General features: G+C 41.9%; 2 protein-coding genes across 2 annotated transcripts in view; both read left to right on the top strand.

Moving 5' to 3' along the window:
• Positions 1-204: 204 nt before the first annotated feature.
• dctn6 (dynactin subunit 6) lies at positions 205-5,043 on the top strand. The gene is made up of 7 exons (XM_084164935.1): positions 205-292; positions 2,666-2,730; positions 2,849-2,954; positions 3,050-3,138; positions 3,453-3,500; positions 3,654-3,796; positions 4,313-5,043. The coding sequence occupies exons 1-7, from the start codon at positions 255-257 to the stop codon at positions 4,409-4,411; spliced, it is 588 nt and encodes a 195-aa protein (XP_084021061.1). The 5' UTR covers positions 205-254; the 3' UTR covers positions 4,412-5,043.
• Positions 5,044-21,779: 16,736 nt separating this feature from the next.
• LOC311132623 (RNA-binding protein with multiple splicing-like) overlaps positions 21,780-24,683 on the top strand; it is a gene marked incomplete at its 3' end in the record, with an annotated part of 21,722 nt that continues 18,818 nt past the window's right edge. The window contains exon 1 of the mRNA XM_084165869.1: positions 21,780-22,147. Within this exon, the coding sequence (XP_084021995.1) occupies positions 22,085-22,147 (63 nt within the window). The 5' untranslated portion in view covers positions 21,780-22,084. The remainder of the gene's footprint in view (positions 22,148-24,683) is intronic.

The raw sequence follows: 24,683 nt of genomic DNA, 5'->3' as shown, positions 1-24,683 counted from the left end.
CTCTGCAGACTGCAGCAAGTCTGAAAACTCGGCGAGTACAGTAAATAAAGGCAAAGATGGTGGTATTCTTCTCTGATAAAGCTGAACTCAACAGAAATCTGAGTCAGTCTGAATCGCACCACCAAAGTAATACAGCAGAGTGCAGTAGAGACGTAGAATTGGTGTATCCAGACAGCAACAATCAACAACGACTGTTCCCCCCCCCCCCCCAGGAATCATAATCAACTGTCGATAGTATCTTCTTCTCTGTCAGGATGGCAGACCCCAACACTAAACAGATGCTACAGAAAAGGTAATATTTGTACTAATTTAGCCACAAGGTTATATTAATATGCACATTTTCTGGAACAATGTTGCTAGCCAACCAACTAAGATGTCAATGTATTTTTCTGGCTGGCAATGCTTGCTAGCAAAGAAGCAACACCCGGTAATGTTGTTAGCTATTCAGCTAGCTAGCTAGCCAGTGCCATGCCTCAGTAATATCAAAGACGATAGAACATCTCCGGTAATATTCAGTTGTGTGCTTTAACAGAGATAGATACGTCTCTGGCCTTAAGTGACGTGTTGTTAGTTTGTTGCTTAGCAAACATAATGAATGTATCGTATCTTTTAATAGCTAACATCTGACGGTCAGCTGGGGCCTCGTTTATAAAACGTTCGTACATACAAAATATACCCCAAAAGTTGAATGCGCCAGTTTTTCATACAAAAGTTGGCATTTATAAAAATTGAACTTGACGTGAGAATGTGCTCGCCTCACCGCAAACCTTAGACCATGCTGTATGCACATCTGCTAGTGGTTGAAATATTGTATTACAAACTGGCAAATACATATTTTGATGAAAAGCTTAAGTCACAAAAAACAGAAAACATATTAACAAGAATGCAGCCATTTGCCGTTAGTGATAAGAGTGTTTCTTTTTAGAATCTAAAATAGACAGGAATCTTATAATTACACAAAGGAATATTTTTCCTATTTATTTTATTTTCACAACCATAGAGTACCACAGTATGAGTCATAATACCCATAAAACCTAGCAGTCAAACAGGGAAATGGTTCCAATTGTTTTTCCACCATTCATTTTTCCCATAGGGGATTTTAGAAATACTTCAAGTAAGGGCTGTGTTTCGTGTAGGCTTACCCTGGCATGACGTTTTTATAACCGTGTAAATCTCTCTAGGACAAGGTGACTTTTATCAATATATTCGCCCCGTATTTACCCCCCAAAAATGAAATACTAATTAGCTGCTAATGCGGCTATCATAAAGAACTACAAATGCCATGATGGCCTGGTCCAGACTGCCGAACCAAGGCAAAGGTAAGAATCTCAAGAAATGTTAGCTAAATGTAGTAATGAATAAATTGGCAAAATGTATTTAAATGGACAATTCTGTGAACTGTCTTGTGCACGTTTTAAATTGACACAATACCTGTTAGCAAAGGTGTCGGCTAGAGATGATGTGCAGGAGCTTGCAGGGATTTGTAGTTTTGCATGATGTCTACTTTGATGCTAATTAGCATTTTCAAATCTGAGAGTAAATAGAGCCAAATATATTGATACAAGTCACCTTGTCCAAGAGAGATTTACATGGTTATCAAAACGTCACACCAGGGTAAGCCTACACGATACACAGCCCTTGTTTGAAGTGTTTCTAAAATCCCCTATGGGAAAAATGTTATGGTGGAAAAATGATTGGAACCATTTCCCTGTTTGACTGCTAGGTTTTATGACACCTCCACTGTGGGGCTCTATTGCTAAATATATTGCTCACCTTTGAATGGAGGGCGTTTTCCAGGCAGAGTTTTAATGCTCGTTTACATGCACAGAGTTTTACGACAGGTCTGATTTTATAACGGGAAACATGCGTATGTATCGCTTTAGCCAAGTTTATAAATCTCAATATCTTCAGAAATGGCACAAGCAGAAATGTTGTGTTAAATTAATGCAACGGTTATAAATGAGGCCCCTGATGATCAAGTGGTTATGTTAGCTAGCTAGCTAAGTTAGCCGGCTGCTAGCCATTGCGGTTTTGCTAGCTACAGTAACGTTAGCTCATCAAATAAGAAGGCTAAATCATTGCCATCTTGGAGATAAGTCTGACTAATGTTGCCATGACTTTGCCTGGCTACCCAAACTCCTTGCTCATTGCTACGCCACGCCCACGGACGTTAGTTTCTCTCCGCAATGGTCGAGTTTGTTTTGCATGGCCTGGTGCCACAGCTGGGTAGATTTGGTCATTTTGGACCATTCCATTGGTCCTTAAGTGAAATCTCCACCCACTCGGGGCACCGGGTCATGCAAAACTAACCTCACCATTGATTCTGGATCTGAGTACCTCCCCTGACGAATTCTAGAATGGAAATCCACTCTAGACGTCTGATTGGTCCCAGAAAACCGATGGGATTTCTGGGACCCATCGCAGAACACGTGGGTAAAGCGGCGTTTTGGAAAAAAATCCTCATTGGCTTTGATACTCCCAATTGGTTAGAGATGATCCAATCGCTGATTACTTTTTGTACACATCCCCTCATATTGACGTCACCACAAACGACTTTAAATTATGGCAGACGATAGAGCAGCGGGAAATAATTCAGTTTGAGTCGTCAGGCAAGCCATGACTAGCTACCATCACAATTTCATGTATTTTCTGCCAACTCTTGCAGTGCCAACATTGCTGCTGGAGCAGTTGTGTGTGTAGAAAGTGAAATAAGAGGAGATGTGACCATCGGTAAGACTTTAGTCACACTCTATACTGTTTTATCCATTTTCCTCCAAATCAGAATAAGCACGCTCCCTGTGCTGTGTCGCATTATAGATGCGTATCAACCGTCTATTCCTTCCGGCAGGTCCAAGAACAGTGGTCCACCCCAAAGCACGTATTATAGCTGAGGCAGGCCCTATAATCATTGGAGAAGGTAACCTGATCGAGGAACAGGCCCTGATCATTAACAGGTAGGTCACAACTGCAGTTAGCTGTGTATCCATACGTCCAAGTCAGTTTTAACACGCTCTTTTTATTCCTCTACATTTTGCCTCTGATCTTTTAGTTATCCAGAAAATATTATGCCTGACACTGAAGGGGTTGAACCCAAGACCATGACGATTGGAATCAACAATGTGTTTGAAGTCGGTTGTGGTATCCTTCTAATGCGCGTGATCACAATGACCGGTTGTTGTGGACCATTTGCTCAAGGAAACTAGTGTGATGTTATTGCTTTTTTTTTTTATGAGGGACATCTCCTAAAGGCTAGTTTAACTAATGTCTATACAAGAGGAAAAATAACAAAGTATTGTAATGACATGTTGATTTTGTGTTATCTCCCAATGATTTTTGGAGCAGTTGAAGAAAATGTCTGACACTCATCACCTTTAACCTTTAACCTTCAACCAGCTTCTCTTGTTTAACCCTCAACCAACTTCTCATGTTTAACCCTCAACCAATTTCTTAAGTCTCTCAAGCATTGAAAATTGGGGACAACAATGTAATCGAGTCAAAAGGTATGATACTGTATGTGACGGCAAAAATATGCTTATAAAACGCCTTGTGCCCATACGTAAGCCATTAAATGATGCACCCTCCTGCTGTTATTTGGAAGCCATTTTGAATGCAGTCTGTATGATGACGAAACACCCCCTCGCTCTCTGTCCCAGCGGACCTAGGGAAGAACGTCATTCTCACCAGTGGCTGTATCGTCGGCGCTTGTTGCCAGGTGAACACGTGCGAGGTCATTCCCGAGAACACAGTCATCTACGGGTCCAACTGCATGAGGCGTGTGCAGACAGAAAGGCCTCAGGTTTGTCCCTGCCATTAATTCCACCTAGCTCCTCAGTAAGGAATATACTAGACAAATGATGTTTGAGTCATTTATCCAGGGTGGCTTACAGGAGCAGTTAGGGTTAAGTGACAAGTGACGTTTTTTTTTTTCACCTAGTCGGCTCGGTTATTCAAACCAGCGGCCTTTCGGTTACTGGCCCGTCGCTCTTACCCGCTAGGCTACCTGCTTACCCCATGTGCCAGTGTCCATACTATAATACCACTGAGAATGCTAGCCCAATACATCACGTTATTCTTAATGGTATGCCAGCGTGGTACAGAAACCTATAGTATTAAGTGACTGTGGTAAAGGACACCAACAAAATATTTGTATTCTCCGTCCAATGCTAGTGGTTGCATTAATATTGTCATCAGGGGATAGCTAATCCATTTTATGATTAAAATGCTTAGGATTTATTTTGTCTTCTAATATTGTAATCTCTGACAGCTGATTTTAAAATGTTGTAATTTGTTCTAACAAAAATGTATCTTCCAGCCTCAGACGCTCCAGCTAGATTTCCTCATGAAGATCCTGCCCAACTACCATCACATGAAGAAGACTGTCAAAGGAACCTCCACCCCTGTCAGAAACTAACCTCTGACTAACCGAAGATCAGCATTCCCTGACGCTCACCAGACCTTAACAATGAAAGGTGTAGAGACTGAACTTGTCCTACACCAGTTGTCCTACACCTGTTGTCCTACACCAGTGGTCCTATACCAGTGGTCCTATACCAGTGGTCCTAGACCAGTGGTCCTACACCAGTGGTCCTATACCAGTGGTCCTAGACCAGTGGTCCTACACCAGTGGTCCTAGACCAGTGGTCCTAGACCAGTGGTCCTAGACCAGTGGTCCTAGACCAGTGGTCCTATACCAGTGGTCCTAGACCAGTTGTCCTAGACCGCATAAGAAGTAGTTTCTCTCCTCTGAGGCATGAGAGCACATTTCTAGCTTTTCTCACTTCCCAATCATAAGAGAGAGCCCATATTCAGCACTCCATTGGGTCATTAGCTAAACCAATAGTAAAACAGTTCCTGGTTTTCTTTCATATTCGTCTATTATCTTGCTCTTTTTTTATTGTAGATTATTTTTCTTTTTGTCTGTTCAAATGTCATATGTTGTTTTTCTGTCTTAAATTGAGCAGATTCTGTTTTTATGTTAATATATAAAGGATATTTTTCAGCTTTGGTTGTTGTGAAATATAAAGCAATTCAATAGAAACAATGAAGATGGATTCATTCTTGTGTGGTTGTTCACAGACTAGTATAGGCCCTGAATGTATGTAGTTGTATGTAAACAAAGTATAAAGCTGGTGTTGATTGCTTTTTCTAAGCTGTAGGGAAAGCGTATTGCGCCACATAACGCTCCGTTTAGATTAGACGGACGGTAGGCTCAGTAGTCCATGGAAGATTTGCTTGACGTTTTTTTGACGCTATTTGTGTGATTTCCACAAGGAGGTGCCAGTGAGGGATTTATCGCCTATTGTAGCTTACCCTCCACCCATATCAGTCACAGATACATTAAACACACACTGGTCATGAGACTAGCCACGGGTTGATCTTATTCGTTTAGTGGACTGTTTTTTTAAGAAGTCAAGAAAGCATTTTCTGATATCTAAACAGGTTAGTCTGATTGTCTTTCATCTGATGGGGGGGGGGGGGGGGGGGGGTGTTGCCATATATAAACTAATTTAACACGATTCAAATACAATTATACTACCTCCTTTAAAAGTAGGAATACAAATCCCAGAACATGATATCAAGCTCAAATTATACTACTAATCTGTACATATTCAATATTCATTGCAAATTCATGCATGGGTCATTCTACGAATAGAGTGGCTTTCGGGTAGAGTAATTTTGTGAAAAATAGCTATTTATTTGACCTAATTTTAACATTCTGTCATAAAGAGCACATGTTCAACTTCATAACTATTATCTCAAGAAGTTAAATTAAGAAAGATTACTATAAAAGTGACAGGGTTGATGATTTAATCTTAAATCAGCCATAACACCCCTTGTGACAGGGAGCTTGTTGTGTGCAACAGGGAGGGGAAATTGAATGCAAGCTTAACAACAATATTTGAACTTTACAGGGTTGACTTTAAACCTGAGGGACAAATGTAAATTCATCACTAATCACATTAAATAAATAACAATCTTCAGAAATTCCTTTCTCAAAGCAACAAAATAACTAGGGCTTTACAGCAATGGTGACATTTTGGGAGTTAAGTGGGTTAAAATCTTCCTAGATGTTGGACAAACATGGCGTGGGACATTCAGAGAAAACAAGTAATTTATTTGAATAAAAACACACTATTGGATTTGAGTTTACTTTAGTTAAAGTGCAGATGTATGTGATTCAACTGTTAAATTGAGTGTTTTATCAAAATGTACACACATAATGTCCGGGGGACATGAAAGGCACTCTATTCGTGGAATGACCCAAATACTCAACAAGACTATATTACACAGTCTTTGTTTGGACCAAAGAAACTAGGAGTGGCCGACACTTTGCCGAAGGCGTTAATCTTCTAAGGCAGCGTGACATGGTGCTTCCTATCAGGGGTTGTCAGAGAGGAGCCGTGCGCTACAGGCCAGCACAGTGGGAGCTCTAGATATACAGCTGGTACGCTGTGGTGGGCAGGGGTGTGGCAGCTATCCCTACTCTCACTACGGAGCAGGGCGGAACAATGGCTGCCCAAAGGCTGTTCGTTAGAGCCCCCTGCGTGGTGTTCCGAGGCTGTTCCATAGAGCCCCCTGTGTGGTGTTCCGAGGCTGTTCCATAGAGCCCCCTGTGTGGTGTTCCGAGGCTGTTCCTTAGAGCCCCCTGCGTGGTGTTCCGAGGCTGTTCCATAGAGCCCCCTGTGTGGTGTTCCGAGGCTGTTCCATAGAGCCCCCTGCGTGGTGTTCCATCTGCACCACAGACAACCCTCTCCCGTGTGTGTGTGTGTGTGTGTGTGTGTGTGTGTGTGTGTGTGTGTGTGTGTGTGTGTGGGTGGGTGGGTGGGTGGGTGTGTGGGTGTGTGTGTGGGTGTGGGTGTGTGTGTGTGTGTGTGTGTGTGGGTGTGTGAGGGGAGCTTTTTAATGTATTTTTTTTATCTACTTCCCTACCAGGCACAGACGTCATTTCAACGTCTAATTTACATTTATATTTGGTTGTTGTCAACTAACGTGAATTCAAAGTGAAATCAACAAGACATGTCACCATGTCATTGGATTTAGGTTCAAACTTAGGTGAAAAAAAGACGTAATTCCCTGACGTTGACGACTTTCAGCAAATACAATCATATTGTTGAAATGACGTGGAAACAACGTTGATTCAACCTGTTTTTGCCCAGTGGGTCCTTTGGATATGTAGACAAAAGAGAATGGAGTGTGTGTAACCTGTCATTGTTGTGAAGACAGCACAGGCGAAAAGCCAGTTTTTCTAAATAAATTAAACTATTCACAAACTAGGACACACTTCAAACTCTCATTTGAGGAAATCACTCAAAGCTATGTATCTGTTGCATCTCCAAAGTGATTCAAGCAACAGATACAGTCGAACGAGGTCAAATGTTTTGTTATGTTAAACACAGATTAATCCAAGTCCTGGTCTGAAAAGCAGTCAATGGAGAATCAATGAAAACGATTTGAAAAAAGTCCAGAACTAAGCTTAATCTGTGTCCGGGAAACCGCCCCAAAATGCATAACATCAACAGAGAGATCCATAGAGAGCCCACACACATTTCTCCTATGGAGAATGTTTTGTTGTACTCTACATGGGCACCGCAGTGCAGCAGCTCATGGTAGGGGGCACAGCTGGCGTCTCAAACTGCCAATACTCATTGAATGAGCCCCAGATCAACCAGGGGGCTAATTATTTCACAGGTGGGGTGGAGTGCAGCAGGGGCTTTCCATCCCTCTCCCTTTGGTTTATTTTGGGGCTTGCCCTCTCCGCAGCGCCAATCAGTTACTTTTAATTTGACAAGGGGGACAGATGTCCGGCTCATTTGTACGGATGTGTGGAGTGACAAGGACTGCGTGTGTGTGTGCATCTGTGGCTTTTCTAATCTGTGGACGGGTTTTTCTGAAGCTGGAGAGGCAGGGGGCATATGTTGATAGGGAGTCGAAGCAGGAATTCAGCAGGAAGTTGAAATGCAATTCTATATTTGGGAACTAGTTATTTATACTCCCCAAGCACATAGTCTTTTGTAGGAGAATAGTACAGCTGTCACGGGTGGAATTAAATCAGAATTATGTTCTTTTTGTGTCTGAGTGATTGTTTTTTCTTGAGTAATTGCATGGATTGGACATTTATCAACCATGAAAGAGTTCAGGTTTTATATCATGTTTCCATTTTGTGTGCAGAATTATGTTTGTTTTTCTGTGTGCCATAATTAAATCATAACACTGATATTTAGTCTACAAGAAACTATATGATACATGCAGAAAGGCCCCGCAGAAAGGCCCCACAGCATGTTATCTTAAAGGCCCAGTGCAGTCAAAAACGTGATTTTCCTGTGTTTATATATATATATATATATATATATATATATATATATTTCCGCACAATGAGGTTGGTATAATATGGTGCAATTGTGAAAATAATGATAATGCCCTTTTAGTGTTAGAGCTGTTTGAAAAGGTGCCTGAAATTTCAGCCTGTTTTGGTGGGATGGAGCTTTGGCCCGCCTGATGACGTCACCAGGCAGTATATTTGTTAATAGACCAATAAGAAAGAGAGTTCCAAACCTCTCTGCCAATATAACAGCAAGGTGTCAGTATTCCCCTTCCCCAACTCAGACCACTCCCAGACAGTCCTAGCAAAATTCTTGCTTGAGAAATTGCTCTTAGCTAAGAAGCTATTTTTGTTTCTTTTTGACCATTTTAACTGAAAAATAATCAAAATAAGTAAGGTACTTAATTGTTACTCAGAAATGATTTGATATTGATATTTTTTTTAAACAGTTGCATTGGACCTTTAAGCCACCGTAAATATTAGTACCTGAGAATCTGATTTAGGAGAACTTGCTCTAGAACTTTCTCTAGTTCTATATGTTAGGGAAGCCATGTAAACAACATAATTTCCCTTCCATTTTGAAAGCCAGCCTCTTTTACAAAATGTTTCACGATCTATCGAGGATGACGGCGTACACCAACCAACCAGCGTAGTAGCCAACCAAGAACATGATTTACAAAATAGAACCTCATCTATTTTCGTATTCAGTACACGGTTTGGACACACAAACTAGATACAGTTCAAGTCAAGTTGTTGTCGGTCATGTTGAAAAAAAGGCCACTATTAGTCCCGAGGAGATAAAGGCTTTCTGACAGCTGACCTTTGCATCCAGGTCTGCTTCCCTTTTGAAATGTGAAATGTGACCTATAGGGCACAGTGGCATCCATTGCATTTCAACAGGAATAATTAACTTCATCCCAACAGGAACTAAGACTACACTGGTTGTCATGTCCTCAGTCCTTGCCTTTAGATAAACAAGGGTTCCCATATACACGTATCTGGTCTTTTCTCTATTGGGACTATGGTTTTGCTGCAATCCTATTTTATTCAGCATTAATATTTCAGCATTGGTTTTTGCCTTCGAGACATTCGACATGCATATCAAATTGTTGAAGTTGTGTTTGACAAACACAATATCCACAACAGTGGTAATGCAACTGTTGATATAATCTGTTGATATTGAAAGAAAAATAGATTTCTCAAATCGGGGAAACTTTCCATAACACGAATCATAACACCAGTTGTCTCCATAAATGTCAATTTGAATTATAGTGACAACAGCTTTAGCCTTGAGGAGAAAGAAAACACGAATTTCAGAGAATGGAAAGTAAACAGCAACAGCAATTTCACCTGTGTTTATGTACTGTAGCTCCAATAAGTATCCTTAATCAAAATACCTTATCGTTTCTTGCGTACTTTTGTCTTTGTAATTTTAAATCAAGCGTTATCGGAGATCCCAGTTTATCAAGTCTGAGATAAAGTTGGCAAAAATATAGATGGCGCAACAGTATAATCAGACAAGCAGTTATATTCAGTCACAGACAGCTGGTTGTCAGACTAAGCAGACCTCAACAACATTTTGTTTTACGTAAAGTCTAAGTCTTTGGTCATTTACATTCCTAAAGTCTAGCCTGGTGAATCCAGAATGAAAGTTACCTTCACTATTTTGGATTCACCAGGCTTAGTAAAGTCAGGCTTAGTAAAGTCAGGCTTAGTAAAGTCAGGCTTAGTAAAGTCAGGTTTAGTAAAGTCAGGTTTAGTAAAGTCAGGCTTAGTAAAGTCCCCAAAATGTGTACAGCTTATTTTTATTTTTTCGCTTTCAATGACTGTGATATGTGGTTGTCTTACGTACCTTAGTTGAATGCACTGACTGTTGGATAAGCGTCTCTGCTAAATTGCTATTTTTGGAGAGACATGGGGTTATGATGAGGGTTTTAGGTTTACTCTTAACCCAATGCACTTTCTTCACCAGCAAACAAAGGAGAAAGTATAACTTTACGAGTTAAACCCTTGGTCCTCCCTTTTGAATTGAATTCTCTCTCAATACATTTTAGGACTTCTCAAAAGCATTCCATAAGAGAACCTTATACTCCATTACACGTGTCAACAGAATGGAAGCCAAGCCTGAAGGACACACTTAACATGTTAAGAAGAGAACAGAGGACATCTTATCTACTCATTGACCCATGGCAGCTTATACCCACCCAAAAGCACAGCCCTTCCCCCTCTATTTGAACATAGATTTACTCTGCTAAACAATTGCAGGTATTCTTCTGATACATGTCAGGTGTGGGGTTGGAGACCCAGTCATGTTATTGTTTTCTGTTCTGTGCAACGTTTAATTCTTATAGCAGTGAGGTGGAGGACCTCTATGTTGTCCTTGAGGGTGAACTAAAGTTCTATCTCCCCTACACAGGGACGCAACCTACTTAATCAGCAGAACTCGGTCGCTGGCCTGCTACCCTGTCAGATATAAAACAGATGTTGGTTGAAAGGAGAAAGACGCAAACCAGAGAGTTTAAGAATAATGTGAGTCCGCCAACTCACTGTTAAAAAAAAAAAGTTGAATCCAAATGCATCCGTTGACAAACTTTATTGCCACAATGCACTTGACAAAACAGGGGCCACACCTTGGTAAAGCCTTGGAAAACAGACCTAGTGTTGTTCCCCCCCCTGTGACTTTAAAGAACATGAAGGGATGGATACCTTTGGAAGAAGAACCAATCCCTCGAGAAGTGACCCCGTCCTCCAGCCTCCTACAGCCAATTAGAATGGGGTCAATCTTTCCGCATATTGCTCATTAGTGATGTCAGAGGTAGATCAAGGGGCAGCCAAGCCTGCCAACCATATAGGAACCAGGAATGTGGAGAAACGCTAGTCAAAGGAATGGAATGGTTTGACTCTCAGCCCATTGAGACCCACTTACTCTACATCACTGTACACTGCCAAACGAACCATGGCCATTGGCTTTGATGGGATGTTTTCTTGGTTTTGTAGAGGTGACTACTGCAACAGTGTGTTGTTTTGGGAGAGGGGGAGCCTGACTGAGGCCACATGCTTAGGGATGGATTGAAATGTACAGAATGGTTACCTGGAGGAAAATGGGGGAGGGTCATGCTTTTTCAATTTCAGTCAAGGTTTTTTTTTTTTTTTTTTTATCTAGTCCAGGCGAGGGTCATGTAATTTGTAATTGAGGAAATGTCAATATTTCTCAGTGTTTTAGAATTAATTGCTTATTAGGCTATATATGGATGTGTGCCCGATGCCGACCCTCATCTGATGCCGACCCTCATTCTCCACAATATCAAGTGCGCCTATAGGCTATTTGTGTGGTCACAATCAAATGATCCATATCCTATAGGCTATAGGCTACGACGTGCAGGATTGGAGAAGCACAGAGCAAATTTATATTTCTAAGATAGCTGCTGGGATGGTGTAAATAAAAGTAGGCTGCATTACACACTGCAATGGATATTCCAACCCTGAGCCCCCGGCCTGCTCTGCCCTTGCTGATCAAAACGTTTTCCTGTGCTGCCTAACCAATGGCTATGCAGTGTAGGCCTCCGGTGACAGTTCAGGAGGAGAGTCAAAGGCTTCTTCCGAAAATAATATTTGATTATGCCTAGTCCAAAAAATGCACGATCTTGCGCGCGGGCTAGAATATAGCCATGAGAGCTCAAAGATGCAATGGAGGACAACTTTGATCGTTTTTAATTAAATCAATTACAGTAGTAGCAAGCTATGTTTCCTGCCCATTATGTATTTATCAGAGTAGAGTCACTTACATTTTCGTGCAGAAACTTGAATCCTCAGCCGCCGCACAATCAATTGGAAATGGAGAACTCATGGTGTTGAAAGTAGGCATAATTCATTTCAACCGTCTTCATTTTAATCAGACTTTACTAACAACAAGAGGGCTTTGTGTCTGAGCCTATTTCTTCCTATTTAAGAAATAAGAGTTAGGCCTACCTGTTTGACAGACAGAATTAGGCTATAGGCTGCTATATCCATAGATTTGTCGGACAATTCCTCCACCCACCATGCACTCTTTAAATGAACTCCTTTAAACCTATAACAGCGCTTTGGTCCGCGATGCTTAATGCTAGAAACAAGCTGTAAAATACCCGGGAAAGTCGTGACGCCGATCCATATGGGACTATCAGAGGCTGAGATACAATATTTTATAGCCGAGGAGACAATAAATAGACTTTGCTTGGGAAGTAATGTAATACTGTCACTGTCAACTGATTACGCTATTAACTTTCTGTACAATAGAATATGTTTAAACCCAGACAGCTTTTAGGGAAACTCTTGTGACCTTCTCTTGTTGGGTTAAGCCACGGAAGAATAGGAAAGAGCAGTTAAAGTTTAGATTTTTCGGCCTCCTCTGTCTGGGATGGAAAGGTAGACATGACTTTTGAAAGTACCACGCTCAGATTCTGAATGACGTCTCAGATAAAATTATTTACAAACAGGGACAGTTTCGTTGCAAACAAGACACCCTGATTTGGCATTCTCTGTTCATTCTTAGCTTGTAATTTGTGTGGTATTAAAAAAGATTCTGCCAAATGACGTAGAATTGCATGAATTGTTTATAAAAGGCAAAAATTTTCTCTGACCTACAAATACGATGATAGATTAATGCAATGCTTTTACTATAAAGGATATCTTTCCACCCCTACTCTTGTCCACGGTGGTCTGCGAACCCACGACCTTCTGGCCCGTGCGCTATCAAAATTATTGCGTTGCCATGTAATGCTTACAGGACGAAGTGTGAAACAAAACATTGTTAAATATAGATTGCTCTCTCTCTCGCACGCTCTCTCTCTCTCTCTCTCTCTCTCTCTCTCTCTATCTCTCGCACGCTCTCTCTCTCTCTCTCTCTCTCTCTCTCTCTCTCTCTCTCGCTCTCTCTCTCTCTCTCTCTTGCTCAAGAAACTAAGAAATCATTGATTTTGAGGCGGTGTGGTGTTAAATCTTGCTGACGTGTCCCCCTGGTCTCCCGGACCAGCTCTTCAGAGGACATCTCTGCTGTCAGAGCAAACCACACAGCTCTGAGACCTGTCAAAAACAGCTGGGACATCTCCCTCCCTCCCGCCTCCCCTCTCCTCTCACCCCCTCCCCTCCCCTCCCCTCTCACCCCTTCTCCTTCCACCACTCTTCTCTTCTCTTCTCCTCCCCCTTCCCAACCCCCCAGAGCCTGGGAGCAAGCTTTGATAAGGGTCTGGGTACACATCGGAAAGCAGAAGAACATTTACATTTTTATCTGCTTGAAGACCCTCCTCCCTCTTCCCCTCCTCTTCTCCTCCTCCTCCTCCTCCTCCTCCTCTTCCTCCTCTTCGTCCTCCTCCTCCCCACCCTGAATAAAACACATCAAAAACATGCATCTCTTTTGCTGGATGTTTCTTTCTGGTTCATCTACAGTTGTACTACAATAAGACGGTATGAATATGTTACACAAAGATAAAACTGACAAAGACTTTGCAAAGACAAAGAATATCTTAAACAGTCTACACAGTGTACAAAACCCGAGATAGACTGACCAGGTGAATTCAGGTGAAAGCTATGATCCCTTATTGATGTCACTTGTTTAATCCACTTCAATCAGTGTAGATGAAGGGGAGGAGACACGTTAAAGAAGGATTTTTAAGGCTTGAGACAACTGAGACATGGATTGTGTATGTGTGCCATTCAGAGGGTGAATGGGCAAGACAAAAGATTCAAGTGCTTTTGAACGGGGTATGGTAGTAGGTGCAAGGCACACCGGTTTGTGTCAAGAACTGCAACGCTGCTGGATTTTTCACTCTCAACAGTTTTCCCAGGTGTATCAAAAATGGTCCACCACTCAAAGGACATCTAACCAACTTCACACAACTGTGGGAAGCATTGGAGTCAACATGGGCCAGCATCCCTGTGGAACGCTTTCGACACCTTGTAGAGTCCATGACCCGATGAACTGAGGGCAAAAGGGCTGCAACTCAATATTAGGAAGGTGTTCTTAATGTTTTGTACACTCAGTGTATATAACTCATCATCTCTGTTTTCACTCAAAAGGTACAGCACCATACTGTATGTGAAGCTGTTGTTACACACCATAAACATTTGTGACCGGCCGGCTCGATTCGGTCTTATGTAGCAACATTTGAAATGGTGTTTTTTACATTGGATAAAAGTAGAGACTCGGCACTATAAAATGGTATATCATACACTACAGTTGAGGGACAATGGGAAAGTAATTCTGCTTTGAATGTTGATAAACTTGTAACCCCACTGTTGAGAAAATGGCCAATGGATGTTTTGGTAAACCTACTGGAGAGTTAGCTGGCTAGCCGGTTCAAATAATGACCATATCATATAGCTCACAACGTCTTAACTGTAGCTAATTTGTATTAATTATTACTGGAAAATAAACTCACAACAAGATCATTATTTACAAGTTAATGGCGATCTAATTACAGAAAATAGCTTACCGTTGAGAGTGTGATGAAATAAAAGCAGGGCATTCTACCGGAGAATTTTAGAACTTGGACACTGTCTCGCTGGCATAACGTTATATCCTAATTTGACAAATCAAATCAAATCAAAATCAAATCAAATTTTATTGGTCACATGCGCCGAATACAACAGGTGCAGACATTACAGTGAAATGCTTACTTACAGCCCTTAACCAACAGTAGGGAGGCTATATATACAGTAAAATAAAGTGACAGTAGGGAGGCTATATATACAGGGGGGTACCGTTGCATAGTCAATGTGCGGGGGCACCGGCTAGTTGAGGTAGTTGAGGTAATATGTACATGTGGGTAGAGTTAAAGTGACTATGCATAAATACTTAACAGAGTAGCAGCAGCGTAAAAAGGATGGGGTGGGGGGGCAGTGCAAATAGTCCGGGTAGCCATGATTAGCTGTTCAGGAGTCTTATGGCTTGGGGGTAGAAGCTGTTGAGAAGTCTTTTGGACCTAGACTTGGCACTCCGGTACCGCTTGCCGTGCGGTAGCAGAGAGAACAGTCTATGACTAGGGTGGCTGGAGTCTTTGACAATTTTGAGGGCCTTCCTCTGACACCGCCTGGTATAGAGGTCTTGGATGGCAGGGAGCTTTGCCCCAGTGATGTACTGGGCCGTACGCACTACCCTCTGTAGTGCCTTGCGGTCAGAGGCCAAGCAGTTGCCATACCAGGCGGTGATGCAACCAGTCAGGATGCTCTCGATGGTGCAGCTGTAGAATTTTTTGAGGATCTGAGGACCCATGCCAAATCTTTTTAGTCTCCTGAGGGGGAATAGGCTTTGTCGTGCCCTCTTCACGACTGTCTTGGTGTGTTTGGACCATGATAGTTCGTTGGTGATGTGGACACCAAGGAACTTGAAGCTCTCAACCTGTTCCACTACAGCCCCGTCGATGAGAATGGGGGCGTGCTCAGTCCTCTTTTTTTTCCTGTAGTCCACAATCATCTCCTTTGTCTTGGTCACGTTGAGGGAGAGGTTGTTGTCCTGGCACCACACGGCCAGATCTCTGACCTCCTCCCTATAGGCTGTCTCATCGTTGTCGGTGATCAGGCCTACCACTGTTGTGTCGTCGGCAAACTTAATGATGGTGTTGGAGTCGACATTGCTGCAGGTCATGCTGTTCCTCACATTACAGCCTCTGGTAAACACACAGTATATAAAATCTAATCAAAGTTTATTTGTCACATGCACAGGATACAGAAGGTGTAAACGTTACAGTGTAATGGTTACTTGCATAGTGGAGTCTTTTGTTTAGACATGTAGCTAGCTAGTTAGCTAAAGAATGAACCATAATCCCAACCCATAATGTTACTACCCTACATTAATCTACAGGTAGCTAAAGCTAACCAACTAGATAGGTTCAATGTTAGCTAGCTAACATTAGACTATAACTAGCAATGTAAATGGCTCTGAGATACGAATAATATAACTACACAGATCATACACGTAACGTTAGCTAGCGAGCCAGCCAGCCAGCCAGCCAGCTAACGTTAGCTAGCTAGCTAACAGTACGCTTTAACTTGCAATGGAAACAACTTTCTGACAAAATTAGAAATGTATAATATCTGAAAATTTAGCTAGCTAGACTCTCTTAGCCGTATACATGGATGAATGCTTCTCCCTCTCTGTCACGGATGCCATTATTGCCCTTAGTTTGAAGATGTAACAGGTGTTTTACACAACAGCCTTCTGGGTTCCCTTTTTGACTCCCTTCGCATTTGCAATCAAATTCTCTCCATCTCCTTAGCTATCATACCCTGCTTCCACCGGGCATTCCACTGATTTCAAAATTCGGTCCTCCAGAAAGTGAAGAGCCTTAGCAACACTTTTGTAGTTCTTGGTGATATCTTTCAAAAAATATGCTTTAGTACATTGCTACATACTAAGCAGCTCATGTTATAGACAGAAGCGTTCTACATGGCAGACCAATCTGAGCTTGTCCAGCCCATCTATTATCTCAGCCAATCATGGCTAGCGGGAAGGTTCCTGTCTTTTTCCTTGGATAAACCAACTAGGCTCGTAATTTAACAATTTTATTCGTATTTACAGATGGCAAACACGTTTGTTATTAAGGCACATGAATGTTCACGTTCCAGAAAGCATTAGATTTTATTTTTTTTATGTTTACGTTCAAATGCCTCTCCTGTGAAGTAGTGACGCACTACATACGCCTAGTTTCCTGAAACGAGTCACATTTATGGTTAAACCATTGTCAAAAGTCTCAACCGTCAAAGACTGTTAGACATTGAACACCTACAGTTGAAGTCGGAAGTTAAAACTCGTTTTTCAACCACTCCACACATTTCTTGTTAACAAACTATAGTTTTGGCAAGTCGGTTAGGACATCTACTTTGTGCATGACACAAGTCATTTTTCCAACAATTGTTTACAGACAGATTATTTCACTTATAATTCACTGTATCACAATTCCAGTGGGTCAGAAGTTTACATACACTGAGTTGACGTTGCTTTTAAACAGCTTGGAAAATTCCAGAAAATGATGTCATGGCTTTAGACGCTTCCGATAGGCTAATTTACAACATTTGAGTCAATTGGAGGTGTACCTGTGGATGTATTTCAAGGCCTACCTTCAAACTCAGTACCTCTTTGCTTGACATCATGGGAAAATCAAAAGAAATCAGCCAAGACCTCAGACATTTTTTTGTAGACCTCCACGAGTCTGGTTCATCCTTGGGAGCAATTTCCAAATGCCTGAAGGTACCATGTTCATCTGTACAAACAATAGTACGCAAGTAAACACCATGGGACCATGCGTCATACCACTCAGGAAGGAGACGCGTTCTGTCTCCTAGAGATGAACGTACTTTGGTGCGAAAAGTGCAAATCAATCCCAGAAGAACAGCAAAGGACCATGTGAAGATGCTGGAGGAAACAGGTACAAAAGTATCTATATCCACAGTAAAACGAGTCCTATATCGACATAACCTGAAAGGCCGCTCAGCAAGGAAGAAGCCACTGCTCCAAAACCGCCATAAAAAAGCCAGACTACGGTTTGCAACTGCACATGGGGACAAAGATTGTACTTTTTGGAGAAATATCCTCTGGCCTGATGAAACAAAAATAGAACTGTTTGCCCATAATGACCATCGTTATGTTTGGAGGAAAAAGGGGGATGCTTGCAAGCCGAAGAACACCATCCCAACCGTGAAGCACGGAGGTGGCAGCATCATGCTGTGGGGGTGCTTTGCTGCAGGAGGGACTGGTGCACTTCACAAAATAGATGGCATCATGAGGAAGGAAAATACATTGAAGCAACATCTCAAGACATCAGTCAGGAAGTTAAAGCTTGGTCGCAAATGGGTCTTCCAAATGGACAATGACCCCAAGCATACTTCCAAAGTTGTGGCAAAATGGCTTAAGGACAACAAAGTCAAGGTATTGGAGTGGCCATCACAAAGCCCTTACCTCAATCCTATAGAACATTTGTGGGCAGAACTGAAAAAGCGTATGCGAGCAAGAAGGCCTACAAACCTGAGTCAATTACACCAGCTCTGTCAGGAGAAATGGGCCAAAATTCACCCAACTTATTGTGGGAAGCTTGTGGAAGGCTACCCGAAACGTTTGACCCAAGTTAAACAATTTAAAGGCAATGCTACCAAATACTAATTGAGTGTATGTAAACTTCTGACCCACTGGGAATGTGATGAAATAAATAAAAGCTGAAATAAATCATTCTCTCTACTATTATTCTGACATTTCACATTCTTAAAATAAAGTGGTGATCCTAACTGACCTAAGACAGGGACTGTTTACTAGGATTAAATGTCAGGAATTGTGAAAAATTTAGTTTAAATGTAGTTGGCTAAGGTATATGTAAACTTCCGACTTCAACTGTAATTTAGCATGGCAAACTACCGTTTTTTTTTTTTTACTACACTATAAGTTAATTAGAACATAAATATGTAGAAATTGTAACATTTTGAGTTCTAGAATGCCTAGCCCTATGGCTCTTTAAACTTCAACGCGTTAACACCGCTAAACGGTGTTACCAAATCTTCTAAATCTTCTATCAGTCTTAGGTCATTGTAAATTGATGCTTCAATATCAGTGCCTCTCAGGGCTTCAGGGGGCTGACTAATAAGAACACAGGCACACATCAGGAACCACAGACAAGGTGACAGGCTTCCAGCAGAGGCAGGAAGCACAGACAAGGTGACAGGCTTCCAGTAGAGGCAGGAAGCACAGACAAGGTGACAGGCTTCCAGCAGAGGCAGGAAGCACAGACAAGGTGACAGGCTTCCAGTAGAGGCAGGAAGCACAGACAAGGTGACAGGCTTCCAGTAGAGACAGGAAGCACAGACAAGGTGACAGGCTTCCAGTAGAGACAGGAAGCACAGACAAGGTGACAGGCTTCCAGTAGAGGCAGGAAGCACAGACAAGGTGACAGGCTTCCAGCAGAGGCAGGAAGCACAGACAAGGTGACAGGCTTCCAGTAGAGGCAGGAAGCACAGACAAGGTGACAGGCTTCCAGTAGAGGCAGGAAGCACAGACAAGGTGACAGGCTTCCAGTAGAGGCAGGAAGCACAGACAAGGTGACAGGCTTCCAGTAGAGGCAGGAAGCACAGACAAGGTGACAGGCTTCCAGTAGAGGCAGGAAGCACAGACAAGGTGACAGGCTTCCAGTAGAGGCAGGAAGCACAGACAAGGTGACAGGCTTCCAGTAGAGGCAGGAAGCACAGACAAGGTGACAGGCTTCCAGTAGAGGCAGGAAGCACAGACAAGGTGACATCTTGACTGAATGACACCAGTTATTCCTTCACACCACACCTTGGGTGAATACCCAGCCGGTGATGGTCATCATCACTCTGGACAAACAGAGACATGGATGATGTCTTGAGAGAACTATTTTGCCTGAAAGCACACATGTACTCAGGGGCTTTAAGTGATGGACGCAAGCCATCGGAAAGCAAGGTCAAAGTTCTGAAAGGCCATGGGGGGGTTCATTTCATGCTATTTATGAAACCAAAGACAGTACAGTATGAAGATAGACAGAAACCGCTTCTCCAATAGAAATCCCCGATCACCCTTGTAGGTGATGTCATGGCGACGTTGGCTAGCTAAGCTCATACGTAGAAACACGTCATCGGGTCTAACGGTCGTCTCTCGCCGAACTGCGCATGTGAAGGCCGTCAAATCAAAGGCACTCCTTCGATATAAAGTTGTTTTTTTTGACAAAAATGAAAACGAGTGGTGCAGTGGTCTAAGGCACTGCATCGCAGTGCTAGCTGTGCCACTAGAGATCCTGGTTCGAATCCAGCCTCTGTCGTAGCCGGCCGCGACCGGGAGACCCATGGGGCGGCGCACAATTGGCCCAGCGTCGTCCAGGGAAGGGGAGGGAATGGCCGGCAGGGATGTAGCTCAGTTGGTAGAGCATGGCGTTTGCAACGCCAGAGTTGTGGGTTCGCTTCCCACGGGGGGCCAGTATGAAAAATAATGTATGCACTCACTAACTGTAAGTCGCTCTGGATAAGAGCTTCTGCTAAATGAGTAAAATGTAAAAAAAAAAAAAAACACTTTCACGAGGTTGGAGTAATACCATGCAGCAATATCATTTTACTGAGTTACAGTTCATATGAGGAAATCAGTCAATTTAAATAAATTAATTAGGCCGTAATCTATGGATTTCACCTGACTGGGAATTCAGATATGTATCTTTTGGTAACAGATGGCCAAAAAACACTGACCAATAAACATTAGTATGGGCGTGGTCTGGCACATAAACGCATATAAATCAGTCAATGATATTCGTAGTGTAACGACATGTTGCAAACACTGTCAAGACTCAACGTATGCAAGAACAATGAGATCCACCACATGGTGGCGCTATGGCAGGCACATATCTCTTGATCTGTTTGACTCAGTCATGGAATTTGGCACACATGCTCAGCGATGTGAGTCTAGCTAACCTGTAGAGTGTGTTTCAGTTTGGCCTCAAGGTGGCGCTGTTGGACAGGGAAAATCCATTCATGCAAGCTCATTGGCTTATTATCGTATGAACTAGAGTCTTGATTTGTGATATTTGGCAAGCGTAGTAAGGAATGAAAAGTAGCTCATCCTGTGGCGATGTGTCCAATTTGTCCTGATGGTGGCACAGTGGGCCCACAGCTTGAACCCCGGCATTGCTGCTTCCAGCTTGAATTATTATTATACCTATTTCTGTTTGTTTTGGTGTCTTACTGTCTTTGGACTATTGTTCAAACCCCTAGTGCTTGTGTGTGTGTGTGTGTGTGTGTGTGTGTGTGTGTGTGTGTGTGTGTGTGTGTGCATGAGTGTGTATGAGAGTTTGTTCTCATGTGTGTGCATTTTCTCCGAGTTTGCAAAACACAGTTAGTTAAACAATTGTGTGAATCTCGAGTTCCTACATGTATAATTGACAGAAGTCTATGATGATGTGCAATTCGAGTGGGTTAATGCTTAATCCTATTGCGATACATGTTATATGAGCTTGAAGCAGTTCACAACTTCAACTCGCAACACACTGACTGCACACTGAATAAAAGCGTCAAATTATATACAATAGCATGTAACAGGCCAAAGCAAATGTCAGCTAGGCTATCTTTACATATAGGCTTCTGTGCAATACAATACAATGAAATATCGTTGTGAACGTGTTATTGTTGTGTTTTTGTTAAAATCACGTGAATAGCTTAGATGTCCCCTCGATTGGAAAACATGTTTGGCCACCTTAAACGCGCGTGAGAATCTAAAACGTTCGATAATCGTGTGTATTGCGCAGGAGGCTCAAATAAGTGTTTCTTTGTTGTATTCCCAGTATGACACCTTATAAAACATTCATAAGCTCGGAGAAACGGCGCATCACACTCCCTATCCCACGCCCCATCCCAGCCCCCCCTCCCTCTTTGAAGGAGATGGGAGAACTTTCCTCGTCAAGGTCTGCCTTGCCGTTGTGCAGTTAAATGAATAGTTATTTCATCTCACTCCTCCCGGCGCGCAGTGGTTCTGGAAAGATTTCCATAGGAATACTGAATTCTAATGAGGAATATATCGTCGTGTTAACGGGTTATCTAGAACTATATCCAGAACCATTTCAAGATTTATCAGTTTATCTGTCAGTTGACTTTTAACATTGACTTATTTGATTAATGCCGGGAAAGTAGGGAAAAGCTCGAGGTAGCTTACACAGGACAGCGGTCGGACACGGCTTGATCTCAGTTTTCTCCGGAGAAGGACAGAACAAAACTAAACGCGGTCCAAGATAAAGTGATAACTGTCTCAGAATGAATAACAATACAATTGAGAAGGAGAACGAATCGAATGAATTCACCAGTCATGAAGAGGAGGTATGACCATCTAATATCATTTTGGTTTGTCACGTTGTCTGACTAGCGCATCTTAATTCTAACATATATATATATATATACTTCTTCGATAAGTAAGAACATTCAAATAGTTGATTCACATGTGATGCATGTTTAAACCTATTAGTTTATGACGGTCATAATGTGTCTAGAACTGTTCAATTGTGGTTATTCTCAATGACCGAAGACAATGAGATATTCATACTGGTGATAATCATCTCTTAACTTTTGACTACAAATTAAAACTCTGCTGAAGTAGTTTTGAAGAAAAAGTCCAACATCATGTTGTTGATGAATATGTGAGATAGATTGAGTAATGTAGGATTTCCTTGATAGGAACATTTTTGTGTAGGAGTATGCATGTTCATTCTAACTAAGCTGAATGGCCGTCAGCTGATCTTCAGTTCATCTTCAAACACTGCTGTTGCAACATGCAGGCAATATGCCTTCATACTGCATTAGCACAGGAAAAGTACCGAGAACTATGTTTCAGTAAAGAAAAAACGTTATATCGCTGAATGTTATTGTCTCTGGTATCCATAATCTGAACACTAATGTAGGCTGGTAAAGTAATATCTCACTAATTTGACAGTTGTTTTCTTCTCTCTAAAAAATAATAAGAGCTCCGTTGAGCAATATTGTATCAAATGTCCTAATATCTCTTGCTATGTAAATATGTTTTGTAGTGGTGTAATTTTCACGGAGTCATTTATTTTGGCAGTGAAATTACCACTTTCTAGGTGACAGATGTGTTATTGCAATATGCCGCAGTCTACCCAGCCAAGTGATGTAAGATACGTATATCAGATTAAATGTGTTATTTATCATGAAATAATTGAATTACAGGCTAAGTATTAGTCACACATGTCTGAATAGGCAAACAGTCCATCTTGACCTGACCTTATATTTAGACCTTATTTAGACTACTATGGATGCAATCCGGTTTGCATCACACAGATATCGGAGGAGAGAGTCATAGAGAAAAGTATTGTGTTCCTTGTGTGTCTCTCTCTCTTTGGTTTACTGCAATTTTCCAGTAAAGTTTACCAATAAAGTCCTGAAGGTAAGTGTGCTATAATAAACCTTTCATACCTACAGCACATCATGACACTTGACAAACATTGGTCCTATTTTTCAACATAAATTGAACGGCTCAGTTCAAGTCAATCTGAGCAAAAGTTACGAGTGTTCTCTAACAGACTAATCTGAAGACTTCTTACATTTTAGTCATTTAGCAGACGCTCTTCTCCAGAACGACTTACATGAGCAATTAGGGTTAAGTGCCTTGCTCAAGGGCACATCGACAGATTTTTCACCTAGACGGCTCGGGGATTTAGAACCAGCGACCTTTCGGTTACTGGCACAACGCTCTTAACCACTAAGCTACCTGCCGCCCCGTCTCACATCAACGCTCACAGCAGCACCTAAAGACTCATATCACTCTAAATGAACCCATCACCCAAGTATTTTAACTTTGCGTCCTCTGTAAGAAATGGTATTTGTTTGGTTGTGGAAACAAATTCATGTAGTTGCTCTCATGAAAGTTTCTAACAAAAAGTACGATAGTGGATCATTATTCCAGCTGAGGCCTCCTTGGCCTTGTACAATATAAAGCAAAGCTTGGAGTCGAGAGATTATACAGACTTCATTAAAGAGCACAGGAGATTCTAATGAACTTGGCCATGGAGAAATCTGGAAGCTTTCCAGACCACACAAAGCCTAATATTTACTCAGGTATATTGACTTGGAAGTTAGACAGTGACACTTTGTCTTTAATGAGAAGAAATATGTCCTAATATTTGTAAGGGGTTCGTTACTCATTTGAAGTACACATTGTACAACCCAGCACACATGCACACACATGCACACACACAGATACTAGAATTGAGCGATTTGATTAGTGCTTTTTGAGGTCGGTTTGGTTTCAGTTAGATTATTACAAAATAATCACAGTTTTCGATTTCGGTTGTGATTAGCAAATGCACTATGTGGGTTGAATGCTGTAACAACAAGAATAAAAAATATTAATAAAAGTCCCATGATGGTAGTGACTGTGTCACGATCGTATACGGAAGAGACGGACCAAGGCGCAGCGTGATAAGCGTACATATTTATTCGTACTTAACACACGAACCAAAACAACAAACAAACGATACGTGAAGTCCTAGGTTACCAAAACAAACCTTAACGGAACAAGATCCCACACCGACTAGTGCCAAACAGGCTGCCTAAGTATGGTCCCCAATCAGAGACAACGAGATACAGCTGCCTCTGATTGGGAACCACCCTGGCCAACATAGATCCACACGATCTAGAAACTAACATAGAAAATATAACATAGAAACTCCACACCCTGGCTCAACATTTAGGAGTCCCCAGAGCCAGGGCGTGACAGACTGTCACAGACTGGACAATTAGGCACGCAATGGATTATGGTCATTGTAGTTAATGACCACGTTTTATGCGCTAAACTATGTAGAATATTGGCCTGTTGAAAACTACAACTCCCTACTACATC

Source organism: Coregonus lavaretus (genome assembly GCF_964263955.1).
Source record: "Coregonus lavaretus genome assembly, chromosome: 7".
Taxonomy (NCBI): Eukaryota; Metazoa; Chordata; class Actinopteri; order Salmoniformes; family Salmonidae; genus Coregonus; species Coregonus lavaretus.
The sequence above is the reverse complement of the archived record's forward strand: the minus strand, read 5'-3'. Positions and strand labels throughout refer to the sequence as shown.